General features: G+C 51.2%; 1 protein-coding gene across 5 annotated transcripts in view; it reads right to left on the minus strand.

Moving 5' to 3' along the window:
• Nucleotides 1–22,398, minus strand: part of WNT5B (Wnt family member 5B) — a 99,075-nt gene continuing 76,677 nt past the window's right edge. Inside the window, exons 1-5 of one of the 5 annotated variants that reach the window (XM_057318964.1) lie at nucleotides 14,225–14,419; nucleotides 12,240–12,391; nucleotides 10,762–11,009; nucleotides 6,446–6,738; nucleotides 1–1,427 (exon numbers count right to left, since the gene is read on the minus strand). In XM_057318964.1, coding sequence (XP_057174947.1) covers nucleotides 969–1,427; nucleotides 6,446–6,738; nucleotides 10,762–11,009; nucleotides 12,240–12,391; nucleotides 14,225–14,389 — 1,317 coding nt within the window. In that variant the 5' untranslated portion in view covers nucleotides 14,390–14,419 and the 3' untranslated portion in view covers nucleotides 1–968. Of the gene's footprint in view, nucleotides 1,428–6,445; nucleotides 6,739–10,761; nucleotides 11,010–12,191; nucleotides 12,392–13,514; nucleotides 13,837–14,214; nucleotides 14,420–22,398 lie in introns of those variants that run through there. The other 4 variants (XM_057318967.1, XM_057318963.1, XM_057318965.1 and 1 more) reach the window with 4 other exon arrangements.

The raw sequence follows: 22,398 nt of genomic DNA on the forward strand, positions 1-22,398 counted from the left end.
GAAGGGTATTTAATGTCAGAGAGAAACTGTACATCTGAGGCAGAGATGAAAAGAGCGCGCCAGGCCAGCCGAGCCTGACCTGGCTGCACATCCCGTCGCTCGGGGCACACACCCCCCCCCACCCCGTAGTGGAGGAAGTGACAGCAGCAGCATCCTGTTTCCTCTCCCTGTGGGAGCACAGTGCAACGTTCGCTCGGTCCAGTTACGCTCCTGGCTCTCTGCGGCTCAGGCACAACCATTCAGCTCATCTCTCTCCTAACATGTCGGGCCAACTGACCCCCATTCCCCTTGGTGCAGGGAACCGGGGGCAGGACCTAGTGAACTGTGGAGGGAGAGTAATTCTCGCTGGACAGACAGGCCTGGGAGTCTGTGGAGGCGCAGGTCCCTTTGTGGTCACCTGTCAGAGATGACATCGGACCTCTGCTCATTCCTGTAACTGTGGATTCTGCCAGGGTGCACATGAGTGAAAGGGTAAGAAAGCACCGGGCCTCTTCCGGAACCAATCAGTATTCTGGACAAGATCCCGAATACGGGATGGTGTAAGCTGAGTTCCTGCCACCTTGCACAGGGCCTCCTGGCCTAATGACAGGGTCCGGGGCAGTCATCCAGCCGCTACACTCCAGACTTCCAGACAGAATCATCTTCTCCACCTAACCGCCACTTGTCTCCTCAAGGCCACGGTGGATAGACAGTGAATAGCCCCAAGCCCCTCCATCCTGAGGGTCCCCGCCAGAGGGAGGGCGGGAAAGCCCCTGGTCCCTCACCCGCGGGGAGCAGAGAACCAGGACAGCGCAATCCTCCAAGATCTCCAGCGTCTCTTAAATAAGCTTTTCCTTTCCATTTTCTTCTTTTAATTATTTACCATCCATCCCTTTATTTATACAAATATAAAATAGATTTATATAGATTTATATAATATAAACTTTGTGAGGCGGAGCGGAGAGCAGGCCAGACGAGCGTACCCCCGGCTATTTACAGACGTACTGGTCGACGATCTCCGTGCACTTCTTGCACTTGACGTAGCAGCACCAGTGGAATTTGCAGTGGCAGCGCTCCACCTGCACGCTCTTGAACTGGTCGTAGCCGCGGCCGCAGCACATGAGCTCGCAGCCGTCCATGCCCTCCGACGTCTTGTTGCACAGGCGGCCCTGCGTGCCCAGCGAGCCGGTGGTCTCGTTGCGCAGGCAGTAGTCCGGGCTGGGGTCCACGTAGACCAGGTCCTCCGGGGTGGGCTGGTTGAAGCGGCTGTTGACCAGCTCCAGCTTGCCCTTGCGGGTGATGCGCATGGCGGCCGCGCTGTCGTACTTCTCCTTCAGCTGGTCCCCCACCTTGCGGAACTCGGCCAGCTGCAGCCAGCACGTCTTGAGGCTGCAGGACCCCGAGACGCCGTGGCATTTGCAGGCCACGTCCGCCATCTTGTACACCGCCTGAGGGGAGGAGAGAGAGGGCGATCAGAGGGAGCGCCCCGCGGGGCCGTCAGGAGGGAGGCTGGGGGCGCCAGAGGCCAAACACGGAAGAGGGCTAAGGGCGGGGAGTCGTTTTTCAAAGGTACAGAAGGATCTTTCCAGGAAGCTCAGTTACCCACATTGAAAGCAGATAAAAGGAGCACCACATAGAAAAACACTGGGAAGGGGCGCCTGGGTGGCTCAGTCAGTTAAGGGTCACCTTTGGCTCAGGTCATGATGCCAGAGTCTTGGGATCGAGTCCCACATCCCTCAGAGCGGGGAACCTGTTTCTCCCTCTGCCTGCTGCTCCCCCTGCTTGTGTGCTTGCTCTCTCTCTAAATAAATAAATAAAATCTTAAAAACAAAAAGAAAGAAAAAAAAAGGAAAAACACTGGGGACTCAATGTGCATATCTGATCGGCTCCAAGGACGATGGCATTTGGTGCCCTTGCCCTTCCTACTTTGTCCGTTTCTTATTACTTGAAACTTGTTATGATAACCCATGTCATCTTTACAATCAGGAAAAAAGAGGCTATTTCTATCTTGACCAAAGTCTCAAACAAATACCAACAAACCATGTCCAGCTTTTGCATGAGATGGAGTACAGCTGGAAAACAAAAAAGAAAACAAAACAAAAAACCCAATCATATTACCAGCGTGCGACAGAAACTGCTGGCATAGCCCTGGTTTGCCAAAAGCTCTCCATGACTCCACCAAATCCCCTAAGAACTAAACAGCCCCCTTTTCTGTGTTAACATTTGGTCATTAAGTTCACGGAGTCATAGGGGCCTCACCACAAACCACACAGTACTTGCGAACAAGACCATTTTCTTGCACCCCAGACACCCCTGGAGTGGCGGAGTGGGGAGGAAGAGGGTGGGGCCCTGGGCAGGCAAGAGCGGGTCGCTGGGCCCACCAACAGGGGTGATTCATCTGAAAACAAATCCATCCCGAAGCCACTGAACCACAATGTGCAGTGGGTCTGAACTTGGGTTATCCCAAATCAAAATTTTAAAAAGCAAGAGTCGACCAGAATGCTGCTTACAAAGTGCTTTTCAATGAAAGCATCCTGATGCATTGTGTCCAACGGCCCTGGCAGCCAGCCCAGGCGTACAGATGGCAAGATAAAAATGCAAGCCCGCTGCAGAACGTTTTCTTATGCCACAGCCATTGTCACCGACTGAGTCGGGACTCATTTTTCAAGGGTTTCTCTCAGATTTCTTTTCAAGAGTCCCCAGATTGTGTCTTTATTCAGTGCCATGCCGACACCACTGCAGGTGCAAGAAATAGCTTCACCATCATCAGCTCGTATTACTATTGTCAAAACTCTCCCTGGTTTTTTTTATTTTTTATTTTTTCCTGGTGTGGACTTATCCCTACTATTCTGTGGTGGAGAAATTGAAGCTCTAGAGAGGCTCAGTAATCTCTTCAGGGCCACCCAGAAGGGAGTCAGAATGACTAGCACTTTTGCACTCCAATCTTGGGGCTTAAAAACGGCTTAGTGTAGAGAAGGAAGAAGGCTCCTCCCCAAGGTTAAAGGCACCAGCACTGGGCTGGCAGCTCCAGGCCCAGGGCATAAAGGAACCAACACCCCATTCCAACAGGCACTTCAAAGACGGGGTCTGCAATTACCCTCTTCTGGCACAAATCCCCCCGTCTGAGCTGGGGCCTGACATTCCTCTGGAAATGGTCCTTGGTTTGGAGAGGGAGGCCAGGCATCTGGCGCTGCTGGAAGCAGGAAACATTAAGGGTCTAAAACTGTGTACCCTGCCACTAAGTGACCAAGGGGACAGGATAAGCATCTCTCCTGGGAGCCAACACTTAGGGAGATTTGAGGAAGGAGAGCTGAAGAAGACTGCACAGAGTAAGAACAAATGCGAGAGGAAAGTGTGTCACGGATCTTTACTATGGAGACATTCATTCCACCCCTCCTCTATGAAGAAAGACGCCGTAATAGTTGTATTCTTAACTATTTTACTATTGATGATATATAGAAGCTCTTCTGACAGGAGAAGGAGAAAAAAAAAATCTCAATTTTAGCCTTCCCTGCTAACTGGAAAAGCAATAAAAGCTGATTTTTAAAACATTTTCTTAGTTCTACATCTTGCCTCCTGGCAAAGCCCTAAGTCCCTCTTCTGCACCGTCTAACGGTGTGACTGAGCTTGGTAACTGATAGGAATGTCAGGAGGATTAAGCAGCTTTTATCTAGAAAATACTTAAGCCCTTGAGTGACAAGGCAGTATCAACCCAACTCTCTGGCCATCAATGTCTAAAATGGGGTTGCTAGAGACTCGCAAAGGCCAAGAGAAATTTCCTGCAAAGTATGCCCCAGATTTACTCTGTGGCCAAGATGTCAGGTCCTAGATATTCTATTAAAAAAAAATCGGTTGGGGCGCCTGGCTGGCTCAGACGGTGAAGCGTGCAACTCTTGAGCTCAGGGTTGGGCGTCTGAGCCTCATGCTGGGTGTAGAGATGACTTAAAAATAAAGTCTTGAACTGGTTGTAAAATACAAATCCAGGGAATTTTCAATTCCTGCCACCATTTTAGTCTTTCTCAAGGAATTTTTTTGTGTAGGTGTGAAGAGGTGGGAGGTGAATACCTTTGGCCTCAGATGGTGATTGATGGTGGAGGCCTGCTCCTTGGAGAGGGGGTAAAAAATAGAGAGGGACAGGAATTCCCAACCTGGCGCAGACAGAAGCAGAGGGAGAGATAAAGGCTGTGGAAGAGGCGTGGAGACTGGGGGAAGGGGGCCCAAAGGCAGGGAGACAGACAGAGGAAGACAAGGAAGGTGTGTAAGTGAGAAACAAGGCAGATGGAAGGAAGGTTGGCCAAGATAAGAGCCAGAACAAACAAACAAACAATTAAGGGCAATAAAATGAGGAGCCAGAAGAAGTGGGGTCAAGACTGTGACCGAAAGGGAGCCCAGATTAGGAGGAATGCCTAGTCACCTCAGCGTCTGCCGCAATGCCCCAAGGATAGCTCAGAGCAGAGACAGGAAACAGCCTTCCATGAATTTGACCTCTTCCTATGGGAACTTTGCTCTGATTCGCATGCGCCCACCCACCCGCGTAAAGGACAGCGAGAGTGTTGCAAAGAGCTATAGACGAAATCCCTGTGCTCAGGAAGCTCCAGCCAGTGGGAGGAGGAGACGTAGGCCAGACCTCAAAAGGTAGCAAAGAACCTACCGCAGTTCAGATGCACAGAAACCACCAATGATGGGGATGAGGGAGATCTTAAGGAATAGGTAGTATTTGAACTGGGATCTTAAAAAATGGATAGAATTTGGGCATTTGGGAGATAAAGTGAAGGTCTTAACCTTTTTTTTTTTTTTTTTAACCAGTCTCTCATGGTTAGATCCCCAAAGACTGGCAAGCAGACTACCAAGCAGAGCGGAAGGAGGACGTCCTAGGGGACAGAGGTGGCCCCCAGATGCCCACAGCATGGAAGGTCATCCAAGGCAGCGCTGTTCTCTGTGGCCTGGTTTGAACCAGAGCAACGACCAGAACTCCCAACACTGCCACCGATTAACAGCGCCCCTCACACCCACACCTAGCCTCTGCATAGCAGTTCTGAAAGGAAGACACTGGGCAAATCCATCTCTAATCCCAACGTGACGTCGCACGCTAGACGAGACTAACTTTACACCAGCCTACCCTGTTCCACCGAGCCGACATCACAGACCCCGGTTCATAGAAAAGCCATTTCAGTTCCATTGATTTGATACATGCTCCTGTGAACATGAGTCAATCTTTTAAATTGGTAAATACTTTAGAAATATATCCATATCCTGTTACTGAATCACCAAGGAACCGACATTAACTTTCTGAATTGATTTCAAGAAACTGCTAGCCCCATTGTTTCATTGGTTCATCTTTGGTCTCATGACAGTATCTTGCTTGGGCCCCTGAGCCAGCTGCCTCGACACAGACCCGGATGCAGAAAACACACCCAGAAAGAAGTCTGTGGGTCCCCCCCCCCCCGGCCCCGTGCCTGGAGCCACTCCTCCCACCCAGCACTCAGACCTCATGCTTCTCTATAAGGGGGACCCTGATGCACCCCCACACTCCCCTCCACACGTGATAACCCAGAACCAGCAGCAAGCAGAGCTTCTGCCTGAGCGAGCCCTCCGTTTCCCGAGGCAGAGGCCGACCATGTCAGGAGCAGCAAAGGGAAGTGGAGACGGAGCCTGTGCTCCGAGGTGAGGTCCCCACGAGCCAGGTGCAGTCAGAGAAGGCACGCGCCCTCCGCCACACCATCAAGGAAGCCTAGAGCCGTTGGCCAGGTATGCTCTGCGCGTGCAGTAAACCACTCTCACCTCAAAACCCACATTTGAGTGTCTACTGAAACTCAACAGTCACAAACAGTCACATCTCACATGAGATTGGTGAGACAGCCTTCAAAAGACGGTTCTCTCTCCCACTCGGCTCCTGCATGGCGCTCTGGGTGTAGAAGTGTGTCTGCCACTTGCACCGACACGCACTTGTGGATCGGGCCTCTGGATGTGCATGACAGCAGCTCCTAAAAGTCACCTGCACCTCTCACAAATCATAAGCCCTACGCTAGGTCATAATCCCAGGGTCTTGGGATCGAGCCCCACCTTGGGCTCCCAGCTCGTCAGGGAGCCTGCTTCTCCCTCTCCCTCTGCTTGTGCTCCCTGTCAAATAAATAAATAAAAGCTTAAAAAAAAAAAAAAAAGAACTCTACTTCGAGCGTCTGGAATCCTGATGACAGGGCTGCGCTAAGTGTTCTAGGGACAGCTGTCCTATCCCTATAAACAAGGTTTATAAAAATGACAATCGCACGTGCCCAGTTGGGGAATGGAGCCTCGTGAAATGGATCAGGTTGCCACCGCGAACATCTAGGTCGGCCCCTGTAGGTAAGAATCCCCGTGGTCAGGACGACCCCCTTCCTCGCGGCCCGGCCGCGGCCCAGGAACGGCTGGGTAGCCCACGCCGCGCGTGCGGAGGTCCGTGCGCGGAGGTGCGGGAGCTCCAGCTTACCCTCCGCCCCGCCTCGTTGTTCTGCAGGTTCATGAGCACTCGGCCCTGCTCCTCCGACCCCTTGGCAAAGTTCTTCTCCCGCTCGCGGGCATCCACGAACTCCTTAGCAAAGCGGTAGCCGTACTCCACGTTGTCCCCGCAGCCGCCCCACAGCCAGTCCCGGGGAAGGTCCTTGGGCCGCGCCGTCCGGCTGCAGCCGCACGTGGACAGCTCCCCCTCCCGGCAAGCCCGGCTGATGGCGTTCACCACCCCCGCGGCGCTCACCGCGTAGGTGAAGGCGGTCTCCCGGCTCCCTGCAAGAGAAGGCGGGAGAGGGGGTGAGGGATGCCAGCTCCCGATGGGGGCCCTTTCCTTCCGTCGGCCTCTCCCGGACCCAGCACCACCGCCTGGCCTGTAACGCTCCCAGGAGGGGAAACGACGACGTCAGGAGGAGCACCCTCCACTTCCCTGGCTCTAACGGTTAGAAGCGTCTCTTGATAATGAGCAGAAATTTGCTTCCTCTACCCAGTGAACACACAGACTAGAATGCATCCCTCTAGCCCTGGCCCACACCGACATCCACCCCAGGGAAGGGCACATGGCCAGTAGATGCTGAGGAGGCAGATCTAAATGGAGGGGAGAGCGGGCATTAAGCAGTTTATGGGACATGTGGGACGAACAGAACGAGCGGGAGTAGAAATCATGGGACCGACAGGACTCTGTATCCTAGCAAAACCCTCTCCCTCACCGCTGCCAATTTCTCACCACTCGATGGGCCACACATCTGTCTTTTTTATTGTTGCCATTATCTAAGCTAGACAGTGGCAGAGACTAGGAGGAGAAGTGAGCCGGAATTACAATATCCAGAATCATCCACGCTGTTTCCCTCTGTCTTCCACAGGATCCACGCTGCCTCCCAGCTTGAGAGCACCAGGGAACCACATCTCCAGGACACTCAGCATGGTCTCTCCGAATGTCCAGGTCACTTCCAGTAGACACTCTGAACTGTGTTCCTCTCTATTGCTGTAGTGAACCACTGAAAAACTCCTATTATGCACGTTCCACTTCCATAAAAATGTTTATAAAAAATAATACTCAGCCACCAGGGAAATGCAAATCACCCTGGGGGGACGCCGGGGTGGCTCAGTCAGTTAAGTGGCTGCCTTCAGCTCAGGTCATGATTCCAGGGTCCTGGGATGGAGCCACACATCAGGCTCTCTGCCTGGCAGGGAGTCTGCTTCTCCCTCTACCCCTCCTCCCTGCTTGTGCTCTCTCTCGCTCTCTCACGCTTGCTCTCTCTCTCTCAAATAAATAAATAAAATCTTTGGGGGGGGGAAAGAAGCAGACATCCCCTAATCCTGTCTTGGCAGGTGGAGATGGACGCAGTCTACAATCCTCAATAGGTCTAGAGTGATTTCCCACTGTGTCCTCCTTCGTGATTGTCTAGCCAGGACACAGTCAAGCTTGCAACCAGACCAGACTGGGCAAGTCAGTTTTTCTCAAGGAACCAGGGGTCAGCTTCTGGTCAGATGTGGACTAGGAGCAGGACCAGAAGAACCCAGATGAGGCGGGAAGTCACACCCATGATTCAGCAGGACTGACATCTTAGTCAGTGCTGACCCACTGCCAGAGACCAGGGCTCTATCTAATCAAGGGCAGTCAGACTGGGAGAATGAGCAAGCAGGATGCCAGGGTGACCAACAGGCTTGCAGGGAGGAGGGCCTCTTGCCCTCTGCGAGGGAGTCATGCCTGAGAGGTCTTCCTGAGAAGTCTCAGACCCCTGACCCCTGACCTGGGATAGGGAGGAGCCCGTATCTGCATCCCACCCACTGTGACTCTTCCTTTTTGGCATTCCTCAGGGAAGCGGGGCGGGGTTTTCAAGGCAACCCAGCCCATCATCTTTTAATGACTTTAATCACCAGAACGTTCCTTCTCACAGTAAGTTGAAAAATGCCTCCCAGTAACTTCCACGCTGGTCGGCTGTCTAACCCCTTCCCATTTGACAGCCTTTCAGCATTTGAAAACAACTGACAGGCCTTTTATGTTTCGTCTTTTCCAGCCTCCATATGTCTGATTTTCCTCCTCAGTTCTTTAGCAAACATGCTTCTCAGACTGCCTTTCAAAATAACGTGCCTGCGTCTGAGCATAATGCTGCAGACCCTATACGCTTTGACAGTCCTGGCCTATCGTAATGGGTTCGGATCCCAAGCTGTCCTCAGGAGGGTTAGCTCTTCCTCCAAAAGCTCTGCTGTGTTTGGTTGGGGGCACCGAGGGTTAGGCACAGAGGGTGGGCAGCTCTGCTTTCCTGGAGAGCAACTGGGTCCTCTGGTAAGTACAGACTCCGGGTGCTACTCTCAGCCAGCAAAACATAACAAAGGGCTTCAGAATGCACAAGCAAGGTGGGAGGTCATGAAGTCATTCACTCCACACATTTAGCAAGTGCTTTCCTTCCCTACATGTGAAACAACTCAGAGTGGAAACTCAAACCATCTCAAGGATAAAGGCTAATAAACCCACAGTCATGGAGCTGCTAGAGAGACCTAGCATCTTCCCCTTCCAAGGAGACAGCAGGACAGGAGCCTGCCCTCTCTCTGTTCCACAGAAGTTCCACCCAACTACGAGGAAGGTGCCCCCATGCGCCCCTGACCAAGGCTGGGCGAAGGGCCACTGCCTCCTTCCAAGCTGCTCTGCTGCCCTCTGGTGGTGGACTCTTGCAGCAGCTTCAAAGAAGGCAGGACTTTCCTCGAAGTCAGGTATAGACAAGAGAGCTGAGAGCGAGGATTCCCCAGGAGCCACTCTGGGCCCCAGGGTATGAATGGAGGACAGCTTCCCAGGTAGCATAAGTCTTCAGGGAAGCTACAAAAAGAAACTGTGAAAATAAGGCAAGCAGAGGGTTCCATTCTTAACAGAATAGGGTCCAGAGAGGATGGGAGGGTGGGCTTGCTCAAGTCATTCCCCCAAGCCAGTGGCATTTCCATTCCTGCTAATTCCTTCCTTTCCTCAAGTAAAGCTCACTTTTTGTCCCTCATTCAAACAAAATTACACACGAAAAGAATCTAGCCCACATCAGGCACGCATTAGGTCCCAAAGGGACATTAGTTCCCTGAAAGTGATTTGTGGATGCCTCTCTCTACACCTGGGGTCCTCCTGTTCTTCTCACCCAGAACCCAGCACAGGGAGTGCTGCTAAGACTTTACCAGATACTAAGTGTATTTGAGAAGAATCAATAAATTATGAACGATGCCCACTTAACTCCAAGTCCATTCTTTTAGGGAAGCTGCCCAATAAGACTGTGGCAGGAACACTCCTTGTCTAGACCTTGAGTTGATCCTAAAGGAAGGACGAGGGCAGCAAGATTCAAAGCATACTTTCCCCTGGTCCTCACTTGTCAATATGGGTAGGGGAAAGAGGTCAGGAGGTAAGGGGCCTTCCTCATACCCTGCTTGCTGCTAAAATCGTTCTCCAGGAAAAACTCGGCCGCAGGTAACTCCCAAATGCCTTCCATCCTTGGAGGGAAATACTTTTGGAGAATGGGAGACAGGAGAATACAGTGCTCTAACACCTTCCTTCTATGGCCCTGGGGGTCAGACCCAGTAGAATAGGGCCGGATTTCTCAATTTCTTGCCAGGGAGGGGAGGATTGCATTTCAAAAGGACCTAAAACAATTAGACCCCAGATCACACCTCCATCTAAGCAATAGTGCAGCCAGAGAGTCCGAGAGCAGGGGATAGGGGAAGGGACAGGAATCCAGGAAGAGGTGGCCTCTCATCTTTCTTATGGGTCTTTCCCCTTCCCCCACATTCACACACATCCCTTTGGAATGAAAAAGCCAGGACTGGATCTGGGTCAGGTGAGTGACAGCTATCACCAATTTGGCCCAAAGTTTCTACCTCTCTCTCTCTCTCTCAAGGTCCAAGCGGCAGAAGCAAAAGTCATCTAGACTTTCAGGGACGCGATTTTCGGTTTTCTACCCAATGCTGTCAAACCCCCTCCCCTCCACCCCGCCCCGTGCTGAGACAAAGGGCGGTGGCGGTGGGCATGTCCATGAATCCACTCAGACCCAGCTCCGCAGTTCGGCCACCTTCCCGGCCACCTTCCCGGAGGGAGTCGCCCGCTGACTGCCCTCAGAAGGGGTGAAGCTGGGAGCGGAGGGTATGGCGAGCGCTAGCTGGGTGGCGCAGGCGTCTGAGAGTCTGCTCCTTGTGTGCATCTCCCCCTCCCCTTGCACACCGCTCCAAGCCTCGGAGAGCCCACCTAGACACGCACGAGGGCTCTCCGTGCCAGGCCTGGGAGTGGGGCCGGCTGCTCTAGCCGGCCATGCATCGGTGGGCTCTTACCTATCTGCATGACTCTCCCGAAGACAGACGCGTTGTCCACCGTGCTACAGTTCCACCGCCGCTGCCGGAACTGGTACTGGCACTCCTTGATGCCTGTCTTGGCTCCCTCCCCAATGTAGGCCATGTGCTCCTGGTACAGTTGGCACAGCTTCCTCTGGCCAGGGGAGAGCCCAGGAAGCTGGCTGCACACGGGCTGGGCACCGATGATAAACATCTCAGGTCTCTGCACCGGGTTCATAGCTAATGACCTACAGCGGAGATCCAGAAAGGGGACAAAAGGCCACGGGGTGAGCCTATGCTGTGTGCAGCATGAAGTCATTCATTCACCAGTTAGCAAGTGCTTTCCTTTCGGTGTGCAAGGCACCGTGCTAAGGGTTTGAAAAGGAAAATTCCTAAAACAGAGGTCCTGCCTTCAAAGGGCATTGTAGGGAAACCGAGGCACGGATGCAGATGACACAGGCAATGTCAAGGGCCAAAGCCAGACTTGAGCTTCTGGGTCCACAGTGATCAGGCAGAGAAAGAGCGCTTACGGACAGAGAAAAGATTCTGTGAGGCAATGGCCAGGCTGCGAAGCGGGTCTGAAAGAATGGGAGGCAGCCAGAGGAGGGGGACAGAGAGGGCAGGGGACATTCATTCCAGGCGGAGGACAGAAACAGCCAAACCTCAACGGGAGAGAGCATGACTTATTCAGGGAGTACGGGTGGTTCATTTGCTTTAGCCCGAGCGCAGGGTGTGTGATGGAAAGCAATAAATTCCTTCAAGGAGGCTGCCCTTATGCCTTGCAAACAGAAGCCAATTCACATACGTCACAGCACAGTCTAAATGTTCTCATCTCCGTATCCCACCCACAAATCCCCCAACCCGCTCTGTCCGTTCAGGGCTCTGGCTTTGGCTCATCCTCTACCAGATACAGTGAAGTGTTCAGTTAGACGAGAAGACTGTAGATGCACCGTCTGGCTGAGTACAAATGTGAGCGGGGCCAGACCGGGCAAGATACGTGGGCAGGGCCAGCCATTTCCAGGTTGACTTGGCCATGACAATAGTCTTAAAAACACAAAAGAAAGCCACACAACGGTTCTGCAGATGGAGATCTCAACCTCTCATCTGGTCATCAGACATACAGAAAAGGAATTCTACTTTCCTAGCCCCCACCAGAAAAAAAGAAATCAATATTCTTATTGATCCAGTAGCAACGCAAGAGCTATTTCTAACAACCCATGGGGATGGAGGAAGGTCCGGAAAAGGGAAAGCAGACAGGATCAGAGGGAAAAACCAAATGAACTAATCCTTTATCCTCGTTGAACCTTTACCTCCGGGGCTTATGAGAGAAAAGGCTGTCCTAGTTTTGCTGCGATAAAAGTGGTTCTTAGGATTCCTACGAATAAAGGAATGATCACAACACGCGGTGACTCTTCTCCACATTTAATTACCAAAGGAGGCGTAGGTTGTAGAGAAGGGCCTCAGCCCCTCTCACTCACCACCAGGAGCTGGCTTCGGCCGGAAGCTGGGCCCAGCTGGACAGCAGAGCAGCGGCAAGCAGCAGCAGGCTGGGCATGGTGGGCCTCGGCCTCCGCCCTCCCCAGTGCCCTGGGAAGACCCCAGGGGTGGTCGGCTTCCGAAATGGGGCTCCCTGGAGAAGACAGAATGGAGGGAGAATCAATGTGGAGATGCAGCCAATGAGGCAGGACAGGGGGCGAGGAGGGGGGGGGGGCGCACCAAAGATGAGCTGGGGGGGGTCTAAGGTCAAGGTCTGCTCCCCCCCACAAAAAGATTCAGCCTCTTTCCATCCTCCATCTCCTACTGCTACTCTTCTCACCAGGGGAGCGCTTTTGTGTCTCTTACCCCAAACTGTGGGAACCCTATCCAGGACCTCATTCCAAAGGAAACAATGAGCCGGGAAACCAGAAGAGAGAAATGAAAACAAGTCATTTCCAGGACAGAGCGTGCTCCAGGTAGCATCAAGGGAGATGCTTCGGTTGCTGCCGCGCACACCTGTCCTTCCAGAACATCCAGAGAAACCAGGGCATCATCCACTCCTCCCTGTACGTCTCACTCCAGCCAGAGCTCTCCTTCATGGACTAAGAACTGTGGGTGAGTTGGCTTTGCCTACAGCCAAATAGGAGTCTTCCCTCCCAATCTGTACCCTTCTCACTCCAAGGAAGTCTCCACATCCCAGCCCTTGTTTACCAGGAACAGAGCAGACAGAAGGGCGAGGACTTTGCACTTTCACCGGGCAACTTCTCTGAGAAGTGCCATGTGCCCCTGAAGCTCCCTCGGGTGAGGTGGTCTCTTCCTAGGTGGCCTCCTTCCCCTCCTCTGCGCTGTGGCCCTCCAGGGGCGGCCAGGAGCACAGACCCCAACAGTGAGCTCTTGGTCTGCAGCCCTGGCCTCAAAGGTCTGTGTCGAGGACGCATCTTCCAGAACCAACAACCCCTTCCCTTGTAGTTCCAGAGCTTCCCACATCTTTGCCTATGCTTTTTGTGACTCACGCCTGTGCCTGTATCCCCGAAAGAGCACCTTTCCTCCAGCCCTTGGAAACAAACGGAAAATCCTTGCTTCTGGAACCCAGAGCAGATCTGTAAAAACACGCCTCCTCCCACTCACCCCCACCTCGTTTCCCCCTTAGCTTCCATCCAGGGCGTGACCCCACATCTCCAATGAATCTTCTTCCCAGGACCCCTTAACACCTCCAACTCTACACGCGGGCGCACACCCTGGCGCGCGCTCCCAGCCCCCTCCCCACCCCGTCTCACCGCGGAGCTCCCGCAGCCCTGGGTCTCCGGGCTCTCCGGGAGGGGGCGGCAGGGGCTTCGCGTCATCAGCCTAGGAGATATTTTTGTCCTGGGGCCACCAAGAGAGGAAGGTGGCCTGAACAGGATCCAGGGAAGCTGGGCCACAGCCTGGTCCCCACCCCCTTTTGGTTTTTCTTCTTGAGGTCTCAGCTGGGGCGGGAGCACCAACAGGCAGGTGTGTGGGGCCGGCAGGGGGCAGATCAAAGAAGAAACTTGCTCCTTCCCCTTTGTCATGCAGAGCCAGCTCGGAAATGATCCGGCCTCTAGCGCGGCCGACTAACAGCTCCCCACACCCTGCTTTCCTAACAGACCTCTCCTCCTCTAAAGGATGCCCCCTCCCCCTCTACCCTCTACCCCCCATAAATCCTCCCCGTCCCTCAGGGCAGGAGGTCTGTGAATGCACCGACTGGAACCAAGAGAGATGGAGCAGAGATAGGGCCGGCACCAGAAGCTAATGGCTTTATGGAGGGGAGGGAACCAGGTCCAGAGTGGGGAGGACCAGAGAAGAGCTTCAAAGGGTTTCCTTGTGCAAACATCCTCAACTCCACCTACCAGTCCTTCTTGGGGACTGAGGAGTCAGAGCTGCCCCCATTCCCTGTGGTCCTCGTCCCTCCCCCACACCTACCCTCCCACCACCGCTCCTCCCGCCTGCCCCACATACACCCTCACACGTTTCCACTGCCAGAGAGCTGAGTTCTGTCTCCCAACGGGTGACACTTCTTATCCCCGGGGATGCCCTCCTCACACCAGCGTCTCTCACTTCTGCCACACCTTTCCCTCAAGCTCCTGTGAAATCTTTCTGGTTCTGCAACTCCTAGGTTCAACTGAGGACACATGGTGGGGGGGGGGGCACGGTTTCTGAGCCAAGGACAGGAGTCCCTGCCTGCTAACGGTCACTGTGGCTTTGACTCCCCAGTGACAGGCCAGCCAGGGCCAAACTTCCCAAGAGCTGCTAATCCCGCCCCTCGGTGCTTCACAAACATAAACGGAGACAGGGCTCACTGCCCCGCTGTTCCCACCACGCTGTGCTTTCCATCAAACTTTCAGCTCATTAAAAAAAATATTTTAAAAACTTTAAAAAGAAGGGGAAGAAAAGACTGCCGCAAGTGTGGTGACTTCTTTCTCTGCCTTCCAGGAAGGTGGCCCCTGGCATTGCACGTTATCCCCATCCCCCGCCCCATGACAACCCCTCAGGATGCTCTGTCAGGATGCGGGCAGATGTCACAGAGCCCAAAGGGCCAGCTCTCTGCCCTGGCTTACATTCTTTTTTTTTTTTTTTTTTAAGGATTTTTTATTATATTATGTTAGTCACCATACAGTACATCCCCGGTTTCCGATGTAAAGCTCGATGATTCATCAGTTGCGTATAACGCCCAGTGCACCATGCAATACGTGCCCTCCTTACCACCCATCACCAGTCTATCCCATTCCCCCACCCCCCTCCCCTCTGAGAGACTATGGACTATGAGAAACAAACTGAGCGCCCTGGCTTACATTTTTGGCTTTCCTTGTGTGGAGCTGGGAGGAGAAAAGACTCGTGGTTGGTTTCATCAGCATGGGCAGCATGGAAACTTCTGGCCTGCGCCCAGCTGGGGTAGAGGGAAGCTGGGTGGGGATGGATGCTTTGGCTTTAACGAGTGGGACACATTGAAAGCTCTGTTTGTGGGTCACAGGTGAGTTTTACAGCAGGGCTCAACCAGGGGAGGCTCTCCTTTGTGTAGGAAGAAAAACCTAGTAAATACGGAAAAGACAGGGGGTTCCTTGTGTTGCCTTTCGTCATAACTACAGATTTCCTCAGAGAATGAAAGCATCTCCCCTTCCTAGGAGGGGTGAATGCCATATCAAACACAGCAAACACAGTGAAGCATGGGGGACTCCAGGGTCCCTGTCCTTCAGTGGTAGAGGGTCAGGGAGGGGGAAGATGCCTCCAGAGGGCCAGAAGGAGCTGGTCAGACATCTGCTCTGCCCTACTTCTTCAGTCAGTTATTTGTTTATTCATTAAAGTCATTAATCAAAGGTGCACTGGGGGCCTCGTCTGTGCCAGTTACTGCTTTAGGGCCAGAGACACGGCAGCAAACGAGTAAACGCCTCCTGTGTTAGGTCCAGTGAATACTGGAAGGAGAAGGAAAGCCGGGACAAGAGCGGTAAAGGGTGATAGCGTACATTGCTTGGGGTCCTGTAGGGAAAGCCAGACTCTGAATTATCTGCCCAGCCTACCTCTCTTCAAGCTGCTGTGGAGATAGGGAGGTGTCAGGGCTGTGACCCCACATCCCAGACCCCACTGTGCCATGTCCCTTACTGAGACTGTGATGCCGGCTTTCCCACCACAACCGAAAGGGTACAAATTTGAAGACAGGGCTCCAAGTCCTCTTCCTTTCCTTCCTTTTTTTGGATCTGGTCACCAATTTTCATTCCCTTAAGCAGTTAGCCCGGAGGTAGGAGCCCAAGGAGAGAGATGCCGGCAAGAGGGGCTGACCCCAGCCAGTCTGTCCTCAAAGGAACACCCCTGTGCTTCCACACACACCTCAGAGCAGTGCCACCATGAAGACCCCACACACACGGCAAGGACTTTGACAAGGTCATTAGGGGTTCACAAAAGCCACCACCAGATGCTCAAGACTGACCTCCCCCAGAGCCCAAGAACTCAAGCAAGGTATGAGTCGCACATGAAATGGTGTCACATCCCACACCTGCCCCGTTGCCCCAGACAGGTACCCTCACACCCAGAAAGCTACCCAGAAATAACCCACAGCCTCCATGGGAGCCTTTTCCTGGTTGCCACTGACTAATTCTTTCTGTGCGACGCAAGGAGGAGCTATGGAATGTGTGATTAAAAAATACATTTGCAGGGGCGCCTGGGTGGCACAGCGGTTAAGCGTCTGCCTTCAGCTCAGGGCATGATCCTGGCGTTATGGGATCAAGCCCCACATCACGCTCTTCCGCTATGAGCCTGCTTCTTCCTCTCCCACTCCCCCGGCTTGTGTTCCCTCTCTCGCTGGCTGTCTCTATCTCTATCGAATAAATAAATAAAATCTTAAAAAAAAAATACATTTGCAGGGCGCCTAGCTGGCTCAGTCACTAAAACATACGACTCTTGATCTCGGGGTTGTGAGTTCGAGCTGGGGCGTGGAACCTACTTAAAAAAAATACCTTTCCAATTTTGTTAACGTTCCCGACATAACAAGATAGACACTGTTAGCAATCTTTGGGAAGGGAATGTCTCCCTTTGTGAACTTCTGGCTACACGGCTGCCGCAGTGTCTGCCAGTGATTCGATGATTTCCATGGGAGTGGGGGCAGGTGGGTGAGGAGCAAGAGAGATGGAGCCTTTGGCCACTTCATTTCCACCACTGTAGAAAAAGGTTCTTACTCTTTCTTTTTCTTTTCTTTATGTGGGCTCCACACCCAGCATGGAGCCCAATGAGGGGCTTGAACTCATGACCCCAAGATCAAGAGTCAGACACTTAACTGACTGAGCCACCCAGGTGCCTCAAGAAGGATTCTTTATGGATCTTAAAACACTTGACAAACACTTCCTAAATTGCACTCAGGTTCACTAATTTCCTTCCCTATCTTCAGATAAGTGTTCGCCCTCCTTATACCTGTTCGTACCTCTGAACACCAGAGTAGTCCTCCGTGGTCTAACCCAATGGCTCCACACCAGTTTTCCTGAAACACTAATCACGCGCCCTAATATTCTCATTGGAAGACTTACAGTGGTTCCCAGCTCTTCAACCATTCTAAACTTCCCAGGCTGGCCTCACTTTAATCTCGTTCTCCTCCTGAAATTCCCGCGTTGGGGTCTCTTTTCCAATCTCCCCCTGCTTCTAGAACGAGCTCTGCTTTCCCCCCACGCCCTCATTCTGGCTCTCCCCCCAGGGATGCTTTCTCGTCTCCAACGATACTTCCAAGTCCATGCTCAAGATTCACCTCCTCCATAAAACTGTCTTTGATTAATCCCACACGATGAAAATCTTTCCATTCACTTGGTATTTCCTTGGCACTTGTGAGGACCCCATCCCACACAGGCTGCCTTGGAACTGTGCATATTTCTTTGAGTAGATGCAAAGTTTCCCGAACGTACAAACTTACCTCCCCTACTTCCTCTGTATGCACCACTGTGCCTAGTATAGTTTTACTAGACAATAATAAATGGCTCTTGATAACCAGTGATAATACTTGATGTTAGAGCACCCCCTACATGCATTGAGCCAAATATTTTACATCCAGTTTTCTCATTTAATCTCCACTAAAATTCTATGTGGTCTATGCCACTATTATCCTCGTGTTGAATATAGGAAAACTAAAGCATAAAGAGGTTAAGACACTTGCTCATTCAGCAATTGAATGGTAGACCCTGGCTTGGAATCCAGATCTTTCTACACCTCCCCATGGTTGGTAGTCCCCCCATCACTGGAACATAACACCTTCTCCACTCTGTTTCTCTTCTTTTCACCATTGCCCTGTTACTAAGGCTGTGACTAGTAGGACTGTCAGGTAATAACATCCCGATTTATAGGAAGTAGTGCAAAAAGCAATGTTTATCAAAAAAAAAAAAAAAAAAAAGCTAGGGGCGCCTGGGTGGCTCAGTCGTTAAGCATCTGCCTTTGGCTCAGGGCATGATCCCAGAGTCCTGGGATCGAGCCCCAAATCAGGCTCATCCACTACAAGCCTGCTTCTTCCTCTCCCACTCCCCCTGCTTGTGTTCCCTCTCTCGCTGGCTATCTCTCTTTGTCAAATAAATAAATAAAATCTTAAAAAAAAAAAAGGTGATTGCAAAGTTACTAGTATAAACACACACACAAACACACACACAGGCATACGCAGAGCCTTGGGGGGGAAAGCCAGACCTCTTCCCAACCAAAATGATATCTAGATTGAGAATAGGTCTGGCTGCTTAACGCTGGAGAAATTAAAATAGAACAATAGTTTTTAGAGAGCTGGTGTTCATGTTTATGTTGGGATCGAAAAGACAAATCAGGCCAAGAGGTAAAAGTGAGCTCTCAAGAAAATAGAAGGCAGGGCACCTGGGTGGCTCAGTCAGTTAAGCATCTGCCCTTGGCTTGGGTCATGGTCCTGGGGTCCTGGGATCAAGCCCTGAGGGGGGGCTCCCTGCTCAGTGGGGAGTCTGCTTGTTCCTCTCCCTCTGCCCTTTCCCTCAGCTTAGGTTCAGCTCAGGCTTTCTCTAGCTTGCCCTCTCTCGAAAAAAAATAAATGAAATCTTGAAAGAAAGAAAGAAAGAAAGAAAGAAAGAAAGAAAGAAAGAAAGAAAGAAAGAAAGAGAAAGAAAGAAAGAAAGAAAAAGAAAGAAAGAAAGAAAGAAAGAAGAAAGAAAATAGAGGGCAGAGGGCAGGCTATGGAGGCCAGCCTCTCATGGAGACAAAGGAGTCCTCTTGGCTTCCATTTGGCCCCGCCCACAAAAATGGCTGCTTGTACTAATATATCCCCTTATTTGGGAATCTACTGTTAGCTGCTAACTGAGATTCTGGATTCCAGGTCTCAGCTTTGTTTCTACCTTTTCCTCAAAGACATGAGTAGCAGGCAGCCTCTAAAGCTGTTTATTATAAGATAACCTGAAAATGGCTACGACATTGCTCCTTGAGATGCTTGGGTCTCGCTGTGGGAAACATGAAAAACCTACCCTGAAAGGCAGGACACACGAAGTGCCTGAGGAGTCCAAGGGAGCCTTCAGAGTCAGGATGTGGGATTGGAGTAGGACCTTGAAGAATGTGCAGGCTTTAAGTAAGAGAAAAGGGGAAGAAGGATTTCCCATAAAGATGGGGTTTGGTCAAAGAAAATTTCAAGGTGCTTTGAGAAGGGTAGGAGGGAGATTGCAATAAAGAAGGACTTCAATAATTTCCAGTGTTCTCAGAATCATTCTTGTTCATTAAATTTATGGAGTCCCTCTGAACCCCGATACTGAATTCCTACTGAGCGTTCAGCATCCGCCGCCCAGGAGAACTCCCGTGATCTGTAAGAATGGGACCTGAAGGGGATCAGTCACCTTTTGACCATGAAATGGTGGCTGGGTAAATCTTCCCAGAGAGCCAAGGACAGGAGCTGAGATACTGACTGATGGTTCCCTTCCTCACAATCTTGCTTGTTCTTTGTCCTCCAATTCTCTTCCTGGATCCAGGCCTAAAATCTTGCTGCTCATCTTGACTCCTCCCTCTCCTTTACCCTCCACGCCAAACCAATTGTCAAGTCCTCCCGACTGTGCCTCCATAGTATTTACAAAGCGTATTCCCCACTCCCCACTCCTGCTGCCCCACTCCAGCTACAAGATCCTGTGAATGGCCTGCTTTACCTCCAACAATTTGTAAGTGTCTTTTGTCTAAGTCTTATCTTTGGAACGATTGAATGAATTCTTTCCAGTCTCAGTTCTCTGATTTCCAAGGTAATAGCCAGCTACCAGGTTGCTCAAAGTACCGTCCCCAGACTCACAGTATCAGTATCACTTGGAAGCTGATTAGATATACAAATTCTCGAGCCCCACCCAGACGTGCTGAATGGGCAACTCTGCAGCAATGTGTTTACACAGGCTTTCCAGGTGCTTCTGATGCACGCCAAAAACTGAGAACCTCTGCCGTAAAGCAGCCCATAGTACTCTGCAAGGAATTAATGGCGCTAAAGCTTTCGGGGAACATGTATCTATGTTAATGGCACATTTCTATCTGTCAGTGCCTTAAACCAGTGGCTCCTTCCTGGGGGCCCCAGAACCACAGAGCACATGCAAACCAAGCCCTGTCTCTGGAAGGAATACATACGTCCACCTACTTCCACTGCGATGGTCTCCATGTACGTAGACCCTTAGAATTAATAAAACACTAATTCATTTGGAAGTGTTACTGGTGACTGTGGTGGTGGTTGTACAGCCCCAGGAATAGATTAAAAACCACTGAATTGTACACTTCACTTATTTTTTAAGATTTTAAAAAATTTACTCATTTGAGAGAGGGTGCCTGGGTGGCTCAGTCCATTAAGCGTCTGCCTTCAGCTCAGGTCATGATCCCAGAGTCGTGGGATCGAGTCCCACATCGAGCTCCCTGCTCAGCAGGGAGTTTGCTTCTCCCTTTGCCTGGCGCGTTCTTTCTGTCTGACAAATAAACAAATTAAAATCTTTAAAAATAAATAAATAAATTCATTCATTCTCTCAAGAGACAGAGAGAGTACAAGCGGGGGGAGTAGCAGACAGAGGGAGAAGCAGACTCTCCACCACATAAGGAGCCCTACAGGGGACTCGATCCGAGGACCCTGGGATCTTGACCTGAGCCGGACGCAGACCGACTGAGCCACCCAGGCGCCCCAGAACTGTACATTTTAAACAGGCGAATTGTATGGTATTGGAGTTATCTCTCACCAAAGCTGTTACATTTTTTCTTAAGTGTCCCTGATAATGCAACAATGTCATTTTCCTGGAGACGTCTGCCCACATCGACACACATGTGTGTCAAGAATAGCAGTGCTATTAAGAGTCTCAAACTGGAGGGGCACCCGGGTGGCTCAGTCAGTTAGCTGTCTGACTCTGGGTTTCGGCTCAGGTCATGATCTCAGAGCAGAGTCTGCTTGTCTGTCTCCTTCTGCTCTCTTTCTCTCTCATAAATAAATAAAATCTTTAAAAAAAAAACATTCTCTCTCCCTCTCCCTCTGCCCCTCTCCTGCCCCGCTTGCATGCACACACACACTCTCAAAAAAAAAAAAAAAAGCCTCGAACTAGAAACAACACAAATATCGATCAACAATGGATGGACCAGTTAATTGTGATATATTAATGCAATGAAATATTAGGCAGTGATGAAAGTGAATGAAGTACAGTTGCGACAACACGCGTGCATCTTACAAACATAACGCTGTGAAGACGCAAGTCACTAAAGAATATATAAACCGTGATTCCGTGTTGTTTAGGGATCCATACATGCGGAACGCAGGGAAACAATGACTGTGACCATCAGGAGAGTGGCTTCCTCAAGGGTGGAAAGGGGACTGCGACGAGGATAAGACATAAGAGAATTAATCTCTGGAGTGCCAACAATGCTCTATTTCTCAACCTCAGTAATGGGTATGTGGCAGTTCTCTTTATAACAATGTATTACGTCGTGCATATATGCGCTATGCACTACTCTGTATATGTTATATTACACAACGAAAACCATTTTTTAAAAAGATTTTATTTAGGGGCACCTGGGTGATTCAGCCAGTTGAGCGACTGCCTTCCACTGGGGTCCTGATCCCGCGGTCCTGGGATCAATGCCCGGAATGGGCTCCCTCCTCCTCTCTCTCCCTCTCCTTTTGCTCCTCCTCCCTGCTTTTTCTCTTCCTCTCTCAAATAAATAAATAAAATCTTTAAATTAAAAAAAATAAAGATTTTTCTTTACTGGGGAGCCTGGGTGTCTCAGTCGGTTAAGCAGCTGCCTTCGGCTCAGGTCATGATCTCAGGGTCCTGGAATCGAGTCCCGCACCAGGCTTCCTGCTTCGTGGGGAGTCTGCTTCTCCCTCTCCCTTTACCTTCTCCCCCTCCCTCCTAAAATAAAAAAGATTTTATTTATTTGACAGACAGAGAGAGCACAAGCAGGGGGAGCAACAGGCAGAAAGAGAAGCAGGAACCCCACTGAGTGGGCGTCCCCGTACAGGACTCCATCCCAGCACCTGTAGATTATGACTCATACCAAAAGCGGACGCTTAACCAACTGAGCCACCCAGGCATCCACGGAAAAGTTGTCTTAAAATGAGGGCTAGTCGCGTGGTCTGGCTGGCTCAGTCAGCAGAGCACATGACTCTTGATTTCTAGGGTCCTGAGTTCAAGCCCCCTGTTGGGCCCAGAGCTTCTTTTTTTTTTTTTTTAATAA

The sequence above is a fragment of the Ursus arctos genome, unplaced genomic scaffold, assembly GCF_023065955.2.
Source record: "Ursus arctos isolate Adak ecotype North America unplaced genomic scaffold, UrsArc2.0 scaffold_26, whole genome shotgun sequence".
NCBI classification, from domain to species: Eukaryota; Metazoa; Chordata; class Mammalia; order Carnivora; family Ursidae; genus Ursus; species Ursus arctos.